The 22,824-nt window shown below is 39.0% G+C and overlaps 1 protein-coding gene and 1 long non-coding RNA gene across 2 annotated transcripts; one reads left to right on the forward strand and one right to left on the reverse strand.

Annotated features, from left to right (window-relative positions):
* Positions 1 to 1,835: 1,835 nt before the first annotated feature.
* Positions 1,836 to 9,066, reverse strand: LOC122563487. Its single transcript, XR_006315618.1, has 3 exons — positions 8,809 to 9,066; positions 7,877 to 8,299; positions 1,836 to 4,957 (listed from the first exon to the last, which is right to left on the reverse strand). It is a non-coding gene; the product is annotated as an uncharacterized LOC122563487 (long non-coding RNA).
* Positions 9,067 to 9,237: 171 nt separating this feature from the next.
* On the forward strand, positions 9,238 to 11,292 carry cited4b (Cbp/p300-interacting transactivator, with Glu/Asp-rich carboxy-terminal domain, 4b). Its single transcript, XM_043717269.1, has 2 exons — positions 9,238 to 9,393; positions 9,690 to 11,292. Exon 2 carries the CDS (start codon positions 9,729 to 9,731, stop codon positions 10,377 to 10,379), a length of 651 nt encoding a protein of 216 aa, XP_043573204.1. The 5' UTR covers positions 9,238 to 9,393; positions 9,690 to 9,728; the 3' UTR covers positions 10,380 to 11,292.
* Positions 11,293 to 22,824: the final 11,532 nt, after the last annotated feature.

A 22,824-nucleotide genomic window follows, 5' to 3' on the forward strand; every position in this document is an offset into this window, starting at 1 on the left:
AGTTAAAGCTTAACTGAAGATAAAGTAATATTGACACCACAAAAAGACCAGGGAATTAGCATCTCCAGCCGGTCAGAATCTAACCATCTCTCCATGATATTCAAGCATTGCCATTGCTAAATTCCCCACTATCAACATTTTGGCGGTTATCATTGACCAGAAGGTGAGCTGGACAGGCTACATAACTACATGGCTATCATAACCTGTCAGAGGCTGGGAATTCTGCAGCCAGTAAATTACTTCCTGTTTCCCCAGTACCTGTCCAACAGCTGCAAGACACAAATCAGGAAAGTGAGGGAACATTCTCCATTACCCTGGATGAGTACAGCTAAAGCAGTATTAAAAAAGCTCAACATCATCCAGGACAAAGCAGCCGTGTTGATTGGCACCCCATGCACCACCACCAACATTCGCCCCTTTCACCATCGATGCACAGTCGAAGCAATGCCTACCATGTGCAAGATGCCCTGCATTAACTCACTAACAGTCCTTCAACAGTGTCTTTCAATCTTCCTGACCTGCACAGCCTAGAAGTACAATGACAGCAGAGACGCAGGAACACCACCTCTGTAAATTCCCCTCCAAATTACAGACCAATTAAGGATTGTAAAGTAGACGGTCAATATTCAGCATTGATCATTTGACTTTATGGAATCCCTACAGTGTGGAAGCAGGCCATTAAACCCTCCAAAGAGTATCCTACCCAAACTGATCCCCCTACGGTATCCCTGTAACCTGACATTTTCCATGGCTAATCCATCTAGCTTGTACATCCCTGGACACTGGGCAATTTAGCCTGGCCAATCCACTTAACCTGTACATCTTCGGACTGTGGGAGGAAACCGGAGCACCCAGAGGAAACACACGCAGACACAGGGAGAATTTGCAAACTCCACATAGACAGTTGCCTGAGACTGGAATTGAATCTGGGTCCCTGGTGCTGTGAGGCAGCAATGAGCCAGCATGCTGCCCCTATTTGACTTTAATACTTGAGAGTTTCAAGATTTAAAAATGGCTTTAAAAAGGACATTGCTAACCTAAGTTTGCTGCTGTCAGCCCATGATAAGCCCAGGCAATACAAGAAGCATAGAAAACTAATTGTCTTGGAATTAGCATTTTAATCAAGAGGTATTGAAACTTAGTGAGATGTCAAGAAATTTGCATCTCTTGTTTTACTCCCACTTACATGACAACTTCTCATATTGGAGATGAAAGGTTACCTATGGTGTGTTCAATCTGAAAAAGAAAATTGAGCCAGACAACTTATATTTTGCTAGCAACAAAGACAGAAATTGGTGGAGAAAAAAAGCAGATCTGGCAGCATCTGTTGAGTGAACCTTCTTCAGAATTGATTTCTGACTTCACTTTGCTTTGAGCAAAAATGCAGAGAGAAAGCAATATGAACTGAACACAGCAAGAATGCGAAAATCTCTTACCTTCATTTGTCTCAGTTTCAGCAAACCAATACAAATGAAAATATTACTTGGCAAACAACTGTTGGCAGAGATATCAAGGTTACCTGCAAGCTTTCCCAATGCTGACAGGACAGGACAATAGCCAAACCATTGAGAGTCAGTTTTCACTTTTACAAACTCTAAAAGAAAATTGTAAAATATACAGGCTTTACCTTCCAGTCTGTATTAGACACTCTGCTTTCCAACAAGCTTCATTGTAAGCTCATTATGTGTGTGTGTGTGCGCGCGCGTGTGCATACGTTTGTATCTGTGCATATGTCTGTGTGTGCATGTGTGTATTTGTATGTATATGTCTGTGCATGTGTGTGTTTGTGTGTGTGTGCACATGTTTGTGCATGTGTGTATGTTTGTGTGTGTGTCTCTCTGTTTGTGTGTGTGCGTGTTTGTGTATGTGCCTGGACGTGTGTGTGTTTTTGTTGATGTGACTCTTTTTAGGGGGAGATAATAACACTCCAATCTATCACTCAAGAAAACCTTGGAATTAGCTTTCCTTTATTATTAATCTGGTTAACTAAGTTTAATTGAAGCATGCTAAAAATGAAAAAATATATACTTGTTCCAACCGACTGAGAACAGTTTTATAAAAAAGGGAGACAAAAATCACTTCCAACACCATCCAAATTGCCCTTCCTTCAGTGCTGCTAGGTCAAAACTCTGGAAAGCTCTCCCTGACAGTTCTGTTGATCAACGTACGTCGCTCAGACTTGGGTACTTCAAAAGTGTAACTCACCAAGAGAAACTGGAGATGGGCAACACATACTGATGAATACAGCAACATGTGCAGCCCAAAAAAACCACAAATGAATCCTGACAAGATGCATGCAACAGAAAACAGCTATCAAACACTACAAAAGTTGGTAGGGACCAAGAAAACAGAGAAAAGAGCAATGAAGGATTGATGACCCAGGCATCAACATTTCAATGTTATTTGCAAACTAGTCACTTTCTTTGTCTTACAAACTATCAGCTCTGGAAGACAATGTACCACTGATTAATTGACAATGTCTTGACCACTCATGCCAGCAGCATTGTTTAAAACATATCCCATGCTGTCAAGACCCAGGCTTATTTGATTGCGCATAAGACTTACATTTAGTCAATGTGAGGCCATTACATGGGATGCAAATGTTTGTTTCAGTAGGAAGTTATTTGTGTGAAATAACTGCAACTAGAAAGCTTCTATTAATTATTTTCCAGGACAACATTTTCTAAACTAACAACATCTATGACCGAGGAGGGCAAGGGCTACAAGCATATTGGGGGAACATTACCATAGGTTCACTTGCAGATTAAGCTCTATCCTAAATTGGACTATATCACTTTCTATTTACTGGTTCAAAATCTTGGGACTCCCTGCCTAGCAGCACTGTGAATAAATCCACACCACATAAAATACAACAGTTCAATAAGACAAATTATTACAATGGTTCATTACCAAGTTCTTAAGGACCAGGAAGAAATGGGAATAACTTACCCGCAGTGTCATGTCCCATCAACAAATGAAAAATAATCATTGATATGTTAGAAGGAGCAGTGCTATGTGCTGATTAGAGTTGTATATCTTCTATAACATACATGGACGTCAAATATTTGCTTCATTGGATATTGCCTTGCAACTAAATTATATTAACAGAAAGAAACCATGCTCACTCAGGTTATTGCAACATTATCGACAACATTAGTGCAGTTTCACCCAAATCCCTTTTCATTATTACCTGCAAAAGTGCCCACAAAACTGCAAGAAAACTTTATTTTACATGCAGGGAGTTGTAAACCATGAACTTATGCTTTTTTTCAACATAGTTCAGGAACAAGAGAGTATTTGATAGAGCACATTTTATGAATTAAAAATCTGTTCTTCCACTGACTGGATCACGGAGAAACAAAATATATATATTGAGGAAGGGGAGAATTTTCTTTTTATTGAAGCTGGTCATACAAAGATAGCATGTAAATTTTGTCAAGCCCCAATGTCTCTATCAGTAAATATCCCACCAAATACAATATTGAAACTTTTAGATTTATAAAGTCCCTGGTTTGATTGCTAATCTTTGTACAGTTACTGAATTTCAACCAAAGGAGCAATATAGTCCACAAATAGTTGTTTAGTTGTGTTCATTTGCTGAAAAAGCACACAGATTATTATACTCATCAGGCCAATTCATGAGAGAGACCAAAATAAAGGGAAATCCACATTGATACTGTATGACAGGTGAATGTTGATTCATTGGCAAACAGACTCCAATTGGTAGAGGTGTTACCATGGAGAGAGAATCTGTGAATGATGATTGAGAGTTAACTGCCAATCTTTGTTTAAATTTTAAACAAGGTAGGTTGACTTTGATTGGTCAAGGCAGTGTCCAAAGAAGTGAAGCAGATAAGACTTTCATCTATTTTGTTATATTGAAACAGGCACAGTGCATCAACATACTCTATCTTGTGAATCCATATATGTAGCTTCCGGTACACACAAGTGTACAATACTATGATCCGACTGACAATTCTAAATTGTCAATATATTTCTTCTCACACTCAGAATTGAGTAACAAATGCTGTCCAATTGCAGAACTGTATCTAATATTGGAATTTCTGTTGTGCACTTTGTAAGTTTGGGTATGGTTTTTAACTTTATTTGTGAACAGCCAAAGGATATGCAGTTTGGAATGGACCAGTCAAATATGCTCCTTTCCTTAATGCACTCATAGTACAATCTGCCAGGGGTTCTCTCATACTATCTACTACAAACCTAGCTTCACTGGAATACACTTTAGAATTCCAACAATTTCATGCACTGGGAGATTGACTATGTGGTGCAAATTTTTGAATGTGCGTTATGTGAAAATAGTTTGATTTATTCTGCTCTGTCTTCATTTGTTTTGCATAATAAAGTTCATTATCATTGATAAATCCAACGTATAGCATTTTGTCCTTGTGTTTCGGTTTTGAAACCACCTAATTAAAACCAAAAAATAAACAAAATATGACCTAATAAGCCATGTTTCAGTCTTTTATCTGACTTGTTCAGTAAAAACATCATCTGGGATCTTAACAGACAATTCAGAGTCAACTGCAGTGCAGTGGGACTGTTGTCATCGGAAAACACAAGCTAATGAATCTGATTATCCATCCAAGAAATTCTGTGTCACTGGTCACTGATTCTGTGAGTCCTTGTGAGGCTGATGAGATGACCACACATTTAGCAAGTGTTTCCAGGAGGTCAGAATGGTCCTTGGCCTTGAAACCATTGGGATTCCTTTGTCTGGTTCGTTTTCCATAGTTACTCTTGCCAATGGGTGTTCTCAAAGCATGGTGTTCCTTCATATAGGACTTTCCTCCAAGTTGGTTTCTTCTGAACAAGGGTCTCCCATGTGTTAACATCAATGTTGCGTTTCTTGAGGGAAGTCTTCAGGGAATCTTTGAAACACTTCCTTTGCCCTCCTCTAATTCAAATCCCTTCCTTGAATAGGATAACTGTATTATACCTATATAAGGGCAATTACAAAAGAATGAGCGTAGAGCTGGTTAGAGTGAACTGGAAAAAGATCTTAGCAGAAAATACAGTTTAAGAATAATGGCAAACATTTAAGAAAATAGTCCATTACTCACAAGAAATAGCTAACCCAATGAGGAAGAAGGATTCTAGGATGCTTCAAAAGTAAACATGGTAACTCAGGAAGTTAAGGGTAGCATCGAATTGAAAGAAAACATACCATGTGACAATGACTAATGTTAAGTCGTAGGATTGGACAAGTTTCAAAAATCAACAAAACATGTCCAAAAAAGGGGAGATAATAAATTTTAACTAGCAAGTAATATCAATATAGGCAGTAAGCGCTTCATTAAATAAACATAAGAAAAGATAGTGATCAAAGTGAACATCACTCCTTAGCTAATGAGACTGGAGAAAAAATAAGGGGGAGCGAGGAAATGGCAGTGGAGTTGAATAAGTATTTTCAATCAGTCTTCACAATAAAAGAGATTAATAGCATCAAAATACTAAATAATCAAGGGGAAAACAAGAGAGCAACTAAACACAATAATTAATCCCTAGTTTCTATTGTAAAGGATGTATTGGCAGAGCATTTAGAAATATAGAATATAATCAAGCAAAGTCAGAATTAGTTCATGAAGGGGAAATCTTGTCCGGCAAATTTATTGGAATTCTTTGAGGAAATAATGAACAGAATAAATAAAAAGGAGCCAGTAGATGTAATGTATTTGGATTTCCAAAAGACATTCAATAAAGTAATACACATAAGGCTACTTAATATATTGAGAGCCCGTGGTGTTGGAGATTGTATAGTAGCATGGATAGAGGATTGGCTAAATGATAGATGACAAACAGTTTGGATAAAATAGCAACCTGTTACAAGTGGAGTGCCACAGGATCAGTGATAGGGTCACAATTATGCACAATTTATATTAATGACTTCAAGAGGAAAGTGAAGTACTATAGCCAAGTTTGCAGATGACAAAACAAAGTAGGAAGGCAAGTGTTAGGAATGACACAACAAATGTTTGGAAGTATATTGACAGGTTAAGTAAGTGGGTAAGAACTTGGCAAATGGAATATAATATGGGAAAATGTGAGTATTGTTTAAATGGAGAAAGACAACAGAAAGCTACAGAACAGAGGGATTTGGGAATCCTCATCCATTAGTCATAAAATACTAGCTTCCAAGTTTGGCAGGAAATAGGAAAGTCAAATGGTATTTATTTCAAAGAGAGCAGGGAAATCTTAGTAAAACTATACAAGGCACTAGTTAGCCCACACCTAGAAAACTATGAATAGTTTTATCAAAGAATCATACAGTACAAATATTGAGTCTGTACCATCAAAAAAAGACTATTCTGAGTCTCCCTTCATCCCATTTTCCAGCACTTGGCTCATAGACTTGAATGTTATGTCAAGTCTTCAGCCAAGTATTTTTTAAAGGTTTTGAGGTTCCCCACATTCACTACCCTTCCAGGTAGTACATTTCTATATTCCTGCCACCCTCTGAGTCAAGATAATTTTCCTCAAATCCTCTCTAAATCTTCTGCATTTAACCTTCAAACCATGCCCCATTGTTACTGACCCTTCATTTATGGTGAATAACTACTTTCTATTCACCTTATTCATGTCACTCAATCTTATATCCCCCTAACAGGTCCCCTTTCAGCCTTCCCTGCTCACTTATCCAGCTTCTCTTCAAAGCTGAACTGCTCCATTCTGGACAACATCCTGCTGAATTTCTTCTGCACCCTCTCCAGTACAATCACATCCATCCTATAGTGTGGTGACTGGAACTGCACACATTATGGCCTAACCAAAGCTCCAACATAACCTCCTTGTTTTTATACTCGATGTCACAACTGATATAGTGTCCCATAAGTTTTCTTAACTACATTATTAACCTGTCCTGCTGCCTTCAGGGGCATATGGACAAGTACTCCAAGATCCCTTGGTTCTTCTGATCTTCCAAGGTGAGCTGCCATTCATTCAATGTTCCCTTCTCTTATTACTTCTTCTAAAATGCATCACCTCAAACTTCTCTGGGTTAAATTGCATCTGCCGCTGGTCTGTTCAAATGACCAATCCATCTATGTTATCCTGCAAGCTAAGACCTTCTTGTTCTCCATCAACCTGCCAACCAATAACCCCAACTTACTGACTATACCCCCACATTTTCTCCTGTATTTTTACATAAATCATGAACAAAGAGGGACCCAGCACTCAAACAGCCATGACCTTATTGAGTGATGGAGCAGGCCCGATGGACTGATAGCTGGCTCTGCTCTTACATTTTGTGGTCGCCTTTCATCTTGAGATAGTGACAAAAATATATATATAAATGCAAATCTTTATTTCAATTTCATTGAAATGATGCACCCAGAGAGGTTAGTCAAAGAACAATATTGTGATCATGTTGGGATATCTTCAGACCATTCTCTTTTTTAAAATATCAAAGAAGCAGCTGTTGGTACAGGAGATTAAAGCCGGAGAATAAAAAGAGGAATATGTTGAGCAAGCAGATGCAGCTATTCATTTTTTATTGTTGCTCAGGGGCTTTGTGTAATCAGCCAAACTGAAAATCCAAACCCCAATCAAATGCACCAAAAGTGCAATCAAACAAGTGTTGCTACCAACCTCTCAGACACCAAGAAGCAATTTGCAAGATCAAGAAACTTTGCATTCTGCAATACACAACCTGACTGAAAACCAGAATGGTTGATCCTTTGATGGTACTTTTTTTTCACTCTATTTACATTACCAACATCGTACAAAATGTAGGACGATGCTGTGTGTGTCTTGCGATCCTTGTGGGTGGTGGCAGACTTGAAACTTGCGTACAAAATTCAAGCAACAATTTACAGCTACGGATGAAATGAAAACATCCTTCCAATCCGACCCCCGCTACCTTTGCATAGTTTGACTTGTGCTGTCTGGCGAAACGTGCTGTAAGCCATCCTTATATCCTGAGATCAGGCTGCCTTCACTGTACTAACTTGAAAAGGCCATTTCCCGGGAATGTCACGTTACCACTGCAACTTAGTGCAAAGTTTGACGCCTTCTCCATGACAATGACGCTTAAACGTTTCTGTCCCTCCAGAAAGGACTGGGACTAGAAGTCTGTGATATCGCTCCACCGAATGGGAAGGTCATGGACAAAGTTGACTGCGTGGATCTCCTAGTTCCAAAGAATTATAAGATTGCAACTTGCACGAAGTGTACAGATGCATATATCAGTGCAATGTACAGTGGTGGATTTATCCAGGTATTTGCAATACGGTACCCACACTGCTGCTTCGACACTGCACTGCTAATATTTTCGCAATGTCAGCTGTAAAACAAAAAGTGAGAGGCCATCACTTGCTGGCAAATATCATAAAATTGATGTATTATCCAGTAAAGCATCGAACACAAACGATTGCACGAGTTCATATTCGTTATGAATGACAATTCCACTGAAGATCGCTTTATTTCTCTAGACTGATTTGAGCATAAATACCTGATCATTATTAAGCAATTTCAAGAAATGACATTGACCTATTTAGTTTAGATAACAGGGAACAACCAAACAAGATAAATTGCCAAGTTAAATGCAATGTAAATGTAGTTCTCATCAGATTGAGCTTTGTAAAATAAACTACCTTAAACCCAGCTTTGTAACTGTATATTCCTGGAGATGAGGGAATGTCAACCTGGTCTGGGCACGAGCATTTTAATTTTTTGTTGTTCACTTTCGAGGTCAGTTTTCAAAGGTAGAACTGCAATTTGTACTTTAACCTTCAGTTTATTTATTCTCCTGAACTGCTAATCTTTATTCGATCTTCCTCTTGCTGTACTTACCTTGCAGGCTTAGCACCGAACAGGCGTGCAGTCATAAACATAACTTCTTGCTATAGACTCGTTTAAATAATTTTAATGGTGCTTGTTTCCCCCACTTCATGTTTTATTTTAGAAAGGATAGCCCTTGCAGGCATATTCCGTGGCAAACTGCAATGTAAATAAGACGAAGTTCTGACGTCTCCCTCTCTAATTAAAAACAAACAGGCGGTAGGGAGTCAGTTTGATGCATTCAGGAAACTCAGAGTGGGGGGGGGGGGAGACCAATCATTGGTCAGAGAAAAAGTAAACAGCAGCTTATCGAGGGCTCTGGGTGATACCAAAGTTAAAATAATACGTTTACGCGTCGTCGTCAAACCAATCAGCCTGGAGTACAAGACGTTAGCAAACTCCACCCCGCGTTAGCCTGAACACTATATAATCTCTATCTACCCCAGTAACAAGAGACACACTTCAGGAGGTCGGCACAAGTGAATTTTAAGCAATTAATGTAATGTACGAAATTTCATAGGCGATTGCGGTTTCATCGTTGGGTTTTTTTTTCTTTTTGCAGTCTTGCATTCTTGGAAGAGAAAGAGGCTTGTTAAGGTAGGGAATGTTTCTCTCTGCTCGCTTGCTATTTCTCCCAGTTGTACTTTCGTGTGTGTGTGTAAATTCTTAAATGCCCCGTCATGAAATTTGAAGGTTAACCGAGGAACGAACCATTGGGGCATCCGTTTCAGAGTTTGGCTTTCGTTAATTCCGCTGGAGAAATTGCAGTTGTAAAAGTTTTGTTTTTCAGTTGAGGGACGAATGCAATTCTAATATAATTTTAGAAACGCTGTGTACGTGTGTATATGATCAGCCTGGGTTACAATGTCTCTGGTGTTTATTTTGTTTTACAGTGACTCTCTTCTCCCTCCTCTTGCGTCTTCTCTCTCGGTATGGCGGAACACATGATGGTGTCAATGAATCCCGGGCGGTTTCCTGATGCTACCAACGGACTTCAGACTTACCGCATGGGGATAAACGGACTGCAGAACCCGCAACCTGGATTAAGGCGAGACCACCCCAGCGCCCCGCTCCTGCACTACGGAGGGGCTAGCATAGACTCGAACGGGGGTATGAGAGGTCGCCCTGGGGTGGGAAACCTAGCCGGACAGATGACCCACCACCCAATGTCCACCAGCGTGATGTACAGCAGCCAGCAACAGCAGCAGCAGCAGCAACAGCAGTTTCTGGGGACTCTGAGCCCTCAACAGCTCATGGCCACTATGCATTTACAAAAACTGAACAACCAATACCACGGTCACCCGCTGATTGGGATGAACAACGGGATGGTGAACAGCAGCCAGCAGTACCGGAGTCCCATGAACCCGACCCCTCTGCCTGGGATACCACACGTCGCTGCCCCTTCACTCTCCTTGAACGTTATGGACACCGACCTCATTGACGAGGACGTTTTAACATCGCTGGTGTTGGAGCTCGGCTTGGATCGCATTCAGGAGCTCCCGGAACTCTGGCTGGGACAGAACGAGTTCGATTTCATTTCAGACTTTGTCAATAAACAGCAGCCGAGCACCGTGAGCTGTTGAGAACGGCCTGCCCCCTTTCCGTCTTTAGCCGGGGAAGGAGGGAATGGGTGGGAGGAAGGTAACCAGTCAGTTCCTCTTATAACAAACCCCCCTCAAACCTGGCACCTGGAAAGAAAAGGGGTCATTTTTGGGAAAGTGGACGCTGTCTACCTTCGTACACCCAGGCATCATTGTCCCTTTTTTTAAACAGGCAGCTGGCCCTTTGGGAGTGTATTTTGGGGGTGGGGAGGGGGGTGGGGGAGGAATGCTTAGACCACCTGAAACCAGGACTAATCCAGAAGTAATCCAGTTCGCAACAAAAGCAAAACAACATTCCCAAGTAATTCTCTTCTGACGCGAGAGGCTTCGGTGCAATTTCAACCTGATCATTTTTAACTGTCCGTTGGCACAATGACTTGCTGTCTGTAATTTTGATTATAATTTGATTGAAAATGCTTTTTTGATTAGAACATAGCCAGCAGTTGTGGGAAGGGGGATGGGGATGAAATTCCAGCTGCAAAAAAAAAGGAGCATTGTTTCTCAAAGAACAGCATTGCTGCCTGTTAAAGGAATTACTTGAGACTTCAGAACTTTCACCGTTGTTCCAGTCTAAATTTTTCTTTTGGAAAACTCTGCAGAGTATTAGCTGTATCGTGTATAAATATTACAAACAAGGTAGACTTTGAGAATGGAGCTGTTTATGACGGATGCAATCGTGTATAACTTTAACTATTTTATGAACAAGATCAGTGTAAAGTCGAGTTGTACTTTATGTTTGACCGCTGGATATTTTTTGCTTTTTTTTTGGAGTGTTTAATTTCGACTACTGCCAGTTGCTACCGCCACTCTCTGTTCAGGATAGAGAATTGCAACTCCTCATTGTTGATCGATGAAGCGAGACACAAACGAATAAAGACATTTTTTTTCTTTTGAAGTTACTGCGAACTCTCTTTTTTTTTGTTTGTTTTTGCTTCAATCATTGTGCGTGACATTGGTAGTTCCAAGGATTTCGGATTTGAGGGCAAAGCAGAAACTAAAGAATACATCTGGTATTCTGGAGCGAATTTATGAAATCTTTTTGTAGTTAAAACTTGAGTTCGAATTTTCAATTCCTTAAAGTCCAGTTCCAGGAGAAATGGGGTAGTAGGAAGGATTACAATAACACCCAGGCATATCCAATTTTAGAACTTCAATTGGCATATGGGGTTTGGAGTTGCAATATCTGACTTAATGAAGACTTTTTTCTCAATTATTTCAAAGTCAGAACAAATAGGAAATCTGGAAGAAAGGTTCACTCTCCTTGACCTAATTGTCAAGAATAGCACCAAAAAACTCTGAAATTTTGCTTTAACTGTGACCTTTGGTTATGTTGTTATTGACCTTTCAACCAATCTTTTCACCTTTTAAAATTGAGGTGAAAAATAGTTTCACCCAGAGGGTGGTGGGAGACTGGAATGTACTGCCCGAGAGGGTAATTGAGGTGGGAAATCTCTAACTTTTCACAAAGTACTTGGATGGGCTATAGGTCTAATTTGGGAAAGTAATAATAGGGTATTTTTGATACAGACTCTCATTATATGAATCTGTAACTAATTACTGATGCTCTTATTCTGAAGCTAGGTTCTGTTTAAGTAATAGTTGTATAATCCTTTAGTGAAGATATCAGCTCTGCCAAGCAAATACTACCACCCATCCTAATTTCAGCATTTTTCAGGCTTATTAAATCCAACTACCCTTTTCCAAAATAAATCATCTTAATCAAAGCTGTAAATTCTTGTGTAAAATTGTGTATTTCTTACATTTTTTTCCTGCTGGTGAATTGTGCAGATAGCTTAATCATTAAGCTATGAACATTGCACTTTTGTATTTCAAATGCTGGTCACTAGGGCCACAGGTGGTTCTTTTTGAGTAAATTAGAGAAATCAACATATTAGGAAATAGAGAAATATGATCAGAGGGTAAAAGTTCAAGAGTTGTAAGCTTAAAGTACATTGACTAAAAGTAGTCCAAGTTATTCAGCTTCCAATGTATTGTAGTCATCTTACATATGGAAGAAAAAGACATGCAGGTTTTACAATTTAAGTTCAAAATCCCTTCTGAAATTACCACTAGTCAAAAAGCCTAATTTTCTCCTGAGTATATCTTACCTCTTTAATCTGTACTGTTAGCAGAATTGTTCTGTCAGTAAGCTAATATAATAAGAATGTGACCTCATTAAATGAGTGACAGTTGAAATGCATAATCTTACTGGAATATAATCCCAAAAGAGTTTGTTATAGTCACTTTTGCCATTGGTGCCCTAGTGCAAAAAGGAACTGTTGCAAATCATTGATTAGCTTTAATGTTTCTTGCTGTTTTGTTTGTTTTTGGGTTTGTTTTTGCTGTATCTTTGCAGTCTAACCAACAATCTGACCCTTTATCCATAATACTTCAACTGTGCCATGTACTCTCCCAATTTTCTCACCTTTTCATAAAACACTGAATTAATGTCAGTTTTAAGTGCTTAACGGCTCACTATTAGTGGCATCTCAATGTTTAAACCTTAGAATTAAATGATTCCAAGTTTTAAGTGACATTTATGTGCAGCAGGATTTGCAATTTAGTTCATTGACTTGTTTTCCAGAGACAGTAGTCAAGCACAGTATCTGTACAACTACCCAGCTGATATTATCAAAAGCTGCTTTAATTATGATGCTGTCAAGATAAGGGTAAATTTGCGATTCATGAAGGCTGCCCATCAGGTGGACATAGTGGCAGGGGGGAATTGTTCTGAGAACTGACCTTAATAAATAGGAAAATCTACTTGTTTAGACCTATGCTTTGAGAGTCACTGACACTAATGCCCTGCTTAAGCCCCAGGTGAAAAGCAGGTCAATGTACTTATTGCAAGGATTGAAGTTAGAGTCTACCTACTCTGTTTTTAATCCCGAAACGTCGATTTCGCTGCTTGTTGGATGCTGCCTGGACTGCTGTGCTCTTCCAGCACCACTGATCCAGAATCTGGTTTCCAGCATCTGCAGTCATTGTTTTTACCTCTACTCTATTTTTACACTAGTTGATGTATTCATCCATTGAATCTTCAGGATGTCTTGATAATTCTGTGTTGTTATTGTGCACAAATCAATTCCCAAATGATGTTTGTAGCTTTCCAAAAAATCAATGGATTTTGATACTCTTGATTAAGATGTATTTTGTAAAGTTAACTAATGGCTAACTATACTTGTTAAATACATTGTATAACCTAATACAATTTGCCTACGAATTAATTGCAGATGTTGCGGCTGTTTGTCCTCAACTGGAGGCTCTTGACTTTTTTCTATGTAAATGAGGTAAACTGCTCAGGGTTTATTTTTTGCTGATGTAGGTTAACCCTGTGAAGTCTGTGCGGAATGCTTGATCAAGCATTCCTCCTGCACTTCTCAAACAAACACATGAAACCACCAGTTTCCTGTTTTGTTATATACCTACAGGAAATGTGTACAACATTAATGAAAGTAGGTGGAGCAGAGCAAACTGTCTACAGTTTTAAATATTAATTTTGATTAATATTTGATTTAAATGGACTTTAGTCAGGCATGTATTTGCACACATTAAAATCAGCTGTGTAACAATTATATAGTCTTGTTAAACTACATGGTTCGAAGGCTACAAGGTCAGACTTAATAGTTTGACTACTATTAAGTGGAAAAAGTATTTTGTAGCAGATTTCCCATGGCATTGTTGAAAGGGTATGACATTATTATAGGTACACCTTCAGTTATATAAAGAGGGAAGAGTCACAGTAGGTAAGGGTGATGCTATTCCCAAGTATATGATACTACTGTATTAAATGTTTTATATCAAACTCAATGCCAAGTTGAATTCTGCATGGTTACTCAAGACTGATTATCACCTTAAAGTGAAGTGAGGTTAAAAGAGTGGGAGATGAGCACATTCACATGAATCAATCTCCATTACAAAGCTATGCTGCATTTAAATTACTAGCTCTGATTATTTTACACTGGAAACTGGCTGTCGAAACTATGCAACAACTGCAGTCTCAGCAGTGGTAGATGACAGCACCTCCACAGGATGGAGGTTGCAATGGGGGGGTGGGGGGTGGTGATAAGTTCACAAAGGCAATTTGCATTCCATATCCACCAATAGTTAAAATTGAAGTGTAAAACTTGCAATAATTGTTGAAATTACAAAAAGTACAGATCCAAGTTTACTGAATGTTTCAACTAAAACACAAACCATTTAAATAAGATGACTGTTATGGCAGAAAAGTACAGATTTAACTCTTTTGTATGTGATTTTTTAAAGTCAGAACACACAAAGCAAATAAATTGCACAATTTGTGTTTATTTCCTGTATCAAATGTTCAAATAAACATTGTGAGTCATTTGTTATATTAGTTCAGTATAATTTACAAAGTACATCCCTGATTTCCTTCCATACATAAAAATATTCCACTGTGTTCCAACTTCTGTATTTTAGATATTTGCATGAAAACATTAACTCTCACACTAGGATATATTGCAAGGCAAGTAACGCACCTAGGGATTTGGATGGATTGAAATGATTTCTGCAGCTGTGTTACTTTTAGTAGCCTGCTGTTTTACAGTTAGGCTGTGAGAGACCAGGCCATGCCCTTTGATACTTTCCTGTGGTAATGAATTGGATGTAACGTATAAACAGGATACAGGTGAATACAATTTTTTTTTTATAAGATGTATCATTTTGAGAACAACATATAGAAAGCTGTTATTAACTTCTCTATAGTTCTCAAAAGAGTTACTCAACTGTGTAGTATTAGACTACATCATTTCGTTGTAGAAATTACTAGTATTTAATGCATTACCGGTTCAAATTTTTCTGGAGTATGTGAAACTCCAGTGACAACTCATCACTGATGTATCATATACAGCCACACATGAAATGGAAAGCATTGGCTTTCTCTGAGCATTTTCTTCTCGCACAGCATGTACTTAAAGAGGGAAGGTATCTTGCAAGAGAATACATCTTGTCAACTTGCCTAAACAGAAAAAGCAAGAGGTTGTCTAATGAGCAGACACCATTCTACTGGGAGGTATGATACTTGCGCCTTCATCATGAGGTACATACACAAAGTCCTGCCTTTCACAAATTTGCTTAATCACGCAGAACCTTCTATATGCTATTTTATTCAATGCACATCCAATGATCATTTATCCATGATTTTTAAAAAAAATATAAAAGAAATCTTGGGAAAAAAATGTCAGAACAAAAGCACTGAAATGAATGTTTAAAAAAGATACGGAAGGGGTACATGATGTACAAGTTCCATATTTCCTGGATCACAAAGTATGCACTATGTATAAGCCATATGTCATTTTGTTTTTAGCGTGTTATTTGGGTGTTACTGAGTTTTCATTGTTGTAATGAATATTGTTTTTTGAAGCAGAGTCTTGTAATAAAGGTAGCTTATATTTTATATATATATTATATAAAATATACATTAAATATTAAGCTATATATATTTTATAAAATATATATAACTTAATATTTAACATCTATTTTCCAGTAGGACATCTCCAAGCATTTTATTTCTTGTTTCCTATTTTCTGTACACTGTAAAAATCAAAGTTTTGGATGGCTGAAACCTATTCAGTTGACTGCCATTATAAAATATGTTCACCATTTGCAAATTTACCTTTTTGTGAGGTTTTCCAAGAACGTTATCCCTGTGAATGGCAGGACTTTACAATAAAAGATGAGTAGTAGTCCTAGTGTTACAGTGGATGTGTGAGGATGGCACAAGGCAGACTAGTGTGGCACACCATGGTAGCCGATATGGCAGGTGTAGATAATGAGCTGCAGAAGTTGGCTAGAAAATTCAATAAATTGAAAGTTGTTAAAATGACATACTTATGTTGACAGGGTAAAGCAAATATTTTGTCAGTCTGCTTAGATCATGATTTAATTTATCAAACTTCTTTCAGTAGTCTAATTGATATGATACTGCTCAGTGTAATGCTGGAGTTCAGAGCACAAGAAACTCATATATGATCTCTAATATTGGTAAAAGCTCCAGAGGACCAAAGCACTGCTGTGTTAGTAAGGAGAGTGAAGACGTGTGGTGGGTTTAATCTGAAGATCACTACACCTCAGGCAGGTGTTGAGAGGGCAGGATCTTCATGGTAACCTCAGTCGATGTAGGAATATCTTTCTGGTTTATTTGCTGAATTTTGGGGAGCAATTGAAGGGTGACATTTACTTCAATTAATATGGGCTAAGGAGGGGGAACAAGAGCCAGATCCAGTTCCTGATAACTAACTCTCCTGTCATTTCTATTAGAAATTGTACGTATATTGATAGCAAATGAAGAACTCTCCGACAGTGGCTCAGTGATTAGCAATGATGCCTCACAGCGCCAGGGATCTGGGTTTGATTCTATCCTTGGGTGACTGTGTGGAATTTGTATGTTCTTCCTCTGTGTGGGTTTCCTCTGGGTGCCCCACAGTCCAAAGACGTTCAAGTTAGGTCGAATGAACACGCTAAATTGCCTATAATGTCCAGGAATGTGCAGGTTAGGTAGATTAGTGATGGAAAATGCAGGGTTTTGGGGATAGGGTGGGAGGGGGGATGCACTTTGGAGGGTTGGTGTGGACTTGATGGGCCAAATGGCCAGCTTCCACACTGTAGGGATTCTGTGCTTAAATCTGACGTTGCCATCATGGTCAAATTATGAAGAGTGGCAAGGTCCTGAAGAAGGGCTCATGCCCGAAACGTCGATTCTCCTGCTCCTTGGATGTTGCCTGACCTGCTGCGCTTTTCCAGCAACACATTTTCAGCTCTGAAGAGTGGCAGTTTGGTGAAGAAACAGATGAAGGAATTTTTCTTTAAAAATCTTGATAAATTCCATGAACCTATTGTCATAGTGAAACTCATATTAGGGCACGCCAGTATTGAGTCAGAATTACTAACATATCTATATAAAGATGCAAAATCACTTCAGTTTGATTTCAAGTTTATCTCTTCTGTGCAAACATTCAAGTATGACAAAATCAAGGCAGCTTCCAGAGGCCTAGAGCTTGCCATAGTAACAAAGATATTCCCTTCTAATTGAAATTATTCTCTTTATTTGATAGTCACATATTAGATTTTGTTAGCACTTTCCAAGTGTACTGTGTAAGCTTCACAATCACAAATCTTATGCACACAGACTCCATTGTGGAGGAAGCAATCTCATTCTTTGTAGAATATGATCTGAATTTTGTGTATTTTGCATTTTTCTTTCAAAGTTAAATGTATGTTTGTTATAGCATTTATACTAATATAATATATGCTAACATGTAAGTACAGTGCCTTGCAGAACCTCAGAATGTCCCTAAAGAATGTGTCTCTTTTTAACAGCAATCACTGTTGTTTCAAAAATAAAACTTCCTAGTTTCTCAAAGCCTCTCCATTAATTACAAGGCACAAGTCGGAGGTGTGATACAATATTCTCACTTGACAGGAATGATACAGCAGCAACAACATTCAAGAATCTTGACACCATCCAGGTCAAAGATGTCTGCTTGACCAACACTCCCTTCACAATTCACTCAATGTTCACTCCCGTCACAGAATGATACTGCACCAAATTTCCAAAATTCCTTTGCCAGTACCGTTCAGATCTGCACCCTCTACCACCCAGAAGGATAAAAAGAGCAGATGAAGGGAAAACCATCATCAGCAACTTCCCTGTTACATATTATCCTGAATTAGAATTATTTTGCCGTTCCCTCGTCATAGCTGGATCAAAATCCTGGAAACCTTTCCTCAACAGCACTATCAGATCTCCATCAGATGAACTACAGCAATTCAAGAAAGTGACTCCTTGCCACTTTCCCAAGAATCATCTCTGGTCTGCCAGGGATGCTCACATCCCATGAACGAATTTTTAAAAGTACGAACAATATATTCTCAAGTCCATACAACCCTCCCTATCTCTGTAACATTGTACAATCCTCCCTATCCTTGTAACGTTGTACAATGTTACATTCCTGTACAACCTACATACTCAGCAACGCCCCAGAAACAGCAATTAAATAAATGAGTAGTAAATCTGTTTTGATGCTGCTGCAGAAATTAGTGTTGATCAGAACACCAAGAGAGATCCATCTTTTTGTCAAAAGATATCCTGGAATCTTCCAACATCCAGCTGAATAATTGAGAACTTAGATTTCATCTCCATTAAGAGATGGCACTCCTTCAATGTTAGCCTAGATTATACATTCAAGTCTTTGAGTGAAGTTAGAAATTCAATGTTTTGACTCAAACATGAGAGTTTTAATAAAAACATATGCTGACACGCACGCCTTCTTACACCATAAAGACAGTTACGTGATTTATGACCAGTTGTTGATGATACATTTAAAGTCATACCAATGTTGACGTTGTACTTTGATTATATATCTGAATTGAGCTCCAGGATGAACACAATAGAATTATCATCTTAGATTTGGATCTTTAGACAAAAGCTGCATCAAGTTGCAGGAAAAATGCTGGTAGGAGATCTGAGCATTTGATTTATTGCGGCTTACAAGATTCACCTGCTCATCAGGAAACAGTAATGTTCTGCTGTGCATATACCAATGCTCTGTTTAGCACGATTCATGTCAGTTACCAACTGTACTGCTCAACATCATAAATGAAATTGTGGTTTCCCACACAAGTGAAATGAAAAGTTTCCACTTTATTAAAAGTGATGCTTAGGTCATAAAGCACAATTGAAAATGGAATAAAAGGAACTTCAGTTAGGCCACCTACAAAGGTTTCCTACAGAAAGATATTATCCCATTGATGCCAGTTTAACTAGCAGACATTAGTTACTAACAAGCAAAATGTAAATATGAGGCTTTGCGATTGTTGCAAAACGTCATTTGTCTGATCATGGGCACAGTGTGTAGATGGTTATAGATGAGCAAACAACTTGTGAAACTAACTCTGTTCCTGCCAACATTCTGCCCTTCCTTTTTCAAAGGTAATATTTCATGGTGGGGTTCCATTGGCTTCAGCAGCCCAGCAAAGCTTGCTTTAAGTTCCTGTGTGAAACCAAGCAAGGAGACTTGGTCAATGCTACCACAGACATGCCAGATGATCCCCACCCCATCACATCAATGCTTTCCAATGGTCAGTTTTGACACAGTGATTGGTGAGCCTGGCTGATCAATTTTCTCCACTGGATCTCCAGCATCTACAGTCCTCACGTTCGCCAATGTACTGAGGTTAACTACTGTCTGTGACCACTAGGTGAAATGAGCCAACTCAGCACAGACTACCCATTGAACTTTAGACCTTCGTCTGGTCTCTGACTTAGCTACCCATTAGCTTCACAAATAGAGCAATCAATAACGCGGTTGGTGTAGTTTTAATGGAGAATTGTGCAAATTTTGATTACAAATCAGCTCTGGAAGAGATCACAGAACCCATATTGAGCTAGAAGAAGACACTTTGCAAAGGTTGTCACATTATCTGTTCAATTCTTAAAGTATGCACATATGGTAGTGTTATTTGATGTAAAGGCAATATTACTAATTGCTGTTTTCCAGCAACACATTTTTCAGTCCTGTTCCAAGACCTTGCCCAGCCCTGTCCCCAGTTCTCCACCTCTTCCATTTCTGAACCAGGTACCTAGAGGAGAGTGAATTCTGGTTTTCTAAGTATACAAGCAATAAAATGCTACTTCTTATTTTCATTCATGATATGAAGGTATCACTGGCAATTAAAAGTCAACCATATCACATTGCTGCGGGTCTGGAATCACAAATAGACCAGGCCAGGTAAGGAGGGCATATTTCCTTCTGTAAAGGGTATGAATGAACTAAATGGAGTTTTATGACAATCAACCATGATTAATGACCAAACTTTTATTGAGTTAAAATGTGTTAATGGCAGAATAATGAACAGCTCTGTCTCAAAGCAAACCTGAAAACAAGCTACAGACTAACACTTGGCAAAAAAACAGACAAACATCAATTCCCCGAGGGTCTTTTGACAGCACCCAGCAAATCAATGCCCGCTTCCATCTAAAAGGATAAAGGAAGCAGATATATGGAACACACCCCCTGCAAGTTCTCCTCCAAGCCACTCATCTTCCCAACTATCGCCGTTTCTTTCGCTGGTCAGACTGCTGGAACTCCTTCCCTCAGGGCAAGGTGGGTCAAGCTATAGCACATGGAGTGCAGTCATTCAAGAAAGTGGCTAGTCATCACCTTCTCACCAATAATTAGTGACTGGCAATTAATGCTGGCCCAGCCAGTCATGGATACGTCCCATGAACTGATTTTTAAAAATTAAAGGGGGGAAATATGTGCATGGTCTGAAGCTACTGAATGTAATGTTGGCTCCAGAAGGTGGTAAAATGCCTAATTGGAAGATGAGGTGCAGTTCCTCACATTTACATTGGGTTTAACTGATACAGTGCTGCAGACCCAAGGCAAAAATGTGAGTGTGCAAGCAAGATGATGAATTAAAATGGAAAGCAACCTTTAGGTTATAACCACAGAAAACTTGCACTATAGTGTTCTCAGCAACGTACAATAGAAGTTGCAATGCCCTGACTGAAAATGCAATTCATTGCATTGATTCCAACACATTAACATTTTGATAACATAACTTTTTGCTGTCAAACATTTGAGCAGTTGTACGTCGACAGAATTACACTGAATTTTTTAAAATGTGGAATTTGTTGATTGAAACTTCTCAAAAATCTAGCCTTTGAGGTAAAGTGGAATTTAGGTGAGTTGCTATAAACAACACACCAGTGCCCTCTATTGATTGAACTGTTAAGCTTCCACACAAACAGGGATCTTTCTACCATGAACTGGTTGGTTGTTACCTGCTGGGATCCACCAGTCCCTGACACATGTTCCTGCAAACAGATTATTTGACTATCAACCAGACATTTAATCAAATCCACTGTAACCTACATTCCAAAATTTGCGTTATAGCCACCTGACTTATTCATTTCCATTTCTCAAGACTGGGTTGCTGAGGGCCAAAGCTACCATTTTCTTATTGTGGATGTAGATGTCCCTGGGAAGGCCAATGTTTATTGCCTGTACTGAGATACCCCTGAAAAGGGGGTGATGACAGCTGAGAGCCTTGCTGGGACATTTTGCACGGGAGAACTGAGCAAACCATATTGTTGTGTCTGGAGTCACATATAAGCTAAACCAGACAAGAACATCAAGTTTCCTTTCTCAAAACATATTCACGAACCAGTTGGGATTTTATAACAATCTGGTAGTATCCTCATCTTCACTAATAGTAATGTTTTTATATTCTAAATGTAGTTAAGTGAGTGAAATTAAATTAACCAAACTGAGTGTTTTAACTCTTATCTCTTTGGGTTACTCTCAGTAACAGACCCACCATCCTTGTTACCCATTGCATGCAATTGCTTCTGCAGTGTGGACTGGTCCTCCAATATTGGACCTTTCCAGTAATGGAGATTCAAACAGTCACTATGTGGAGGGCATGTTTTGAGAAAACAATGACTTTGTGTAGCACCCTCAACACTTGGGTTGATGGTGGAGGTCCCACTCCAGAGTCGTGATTACAAAATGTCTCAGACACTTCCAGTGTGATACAGAGAGGGCTGCATTCTCAGAGATTATGTCCTTCAAATGTGATGTTAAATTCACCTGCCTGCCCAGGTGGATGTATTCAATCACAGGACACTATGCTGAAGGAGACTGTTCCTTTTTATTCATTCACAGGATGCTAGACTAGCAATTGTAGAAGATAAATGAAATGAGGAAATCTCCTGCATTGCAACCGACACATACCTTAAAAGTTTTTTTATAGGAATTCTGAGGTTGTGGAAGGTTATAGATTAAAGTAAATTGTTTTTCCTTGACTTCTAAAACACACATCGGTGTATTGAATCATGATAGTGATGGTATACCAGGCTTACGGATATCTTGTGGGAAATACATGTTCAGAAATATTCACTTACTTTTCACAAATTGGATACATTTCACATTTGGATATATAACTGGATCAAAGTTAAGAGGCCAAGGGTGGTGGTGTAGGGTTGCTTTTCAGACCGGAGGCCTGTAACCAGTGGTGTGCCACAAGGATCGGTGCTGGGTCCACTACTTTTCGTCATTTATATCAAAGATTTTGATGTGAATCTAGGAGGAATGGTTAGTAAGTTTGCAGATAACATCAAAATTGGTCGTTTGATGGACATGCAAGAAGATTATCGCAGTGTACAATGACCTCGATCGGATGGGCCAAGGAGTGGCAGATGGAGTTTAATTTCGATAAATGTGAGGTGCTGCATTTTGGTAAGGTAAATCAGAGCAGGTTGTATCCACTTAATGGCAAGGTCCTGGGGAGTGTTGCCAAAAAAAATACCTTGGAGTGCAGGTTCATAGTTCCTTGAAAGTGGAGTCGCAGGCAGACAGGATAGTGAAGAAGGCATTTGGTACGCTTACTTTTATTGGTCAGT

The sequence above is a fragment of the Chiloscyllium plagiosum genome, chromosome 27, assembly GCF_004010195.1.
Source record: "Chiloscyllium plagiosum isolate BGI_BamShark_2017 chromosome 27, ASM401019v2, whole genome shotgun sequence".
Lineage (NCBI taxonomy): Eukaryota > Metazoa > Chordata > Chondrichthyes > Orectolobiformes > Hemiscylliidae > Chiloscyllium > Chiloscyllium plagiosum.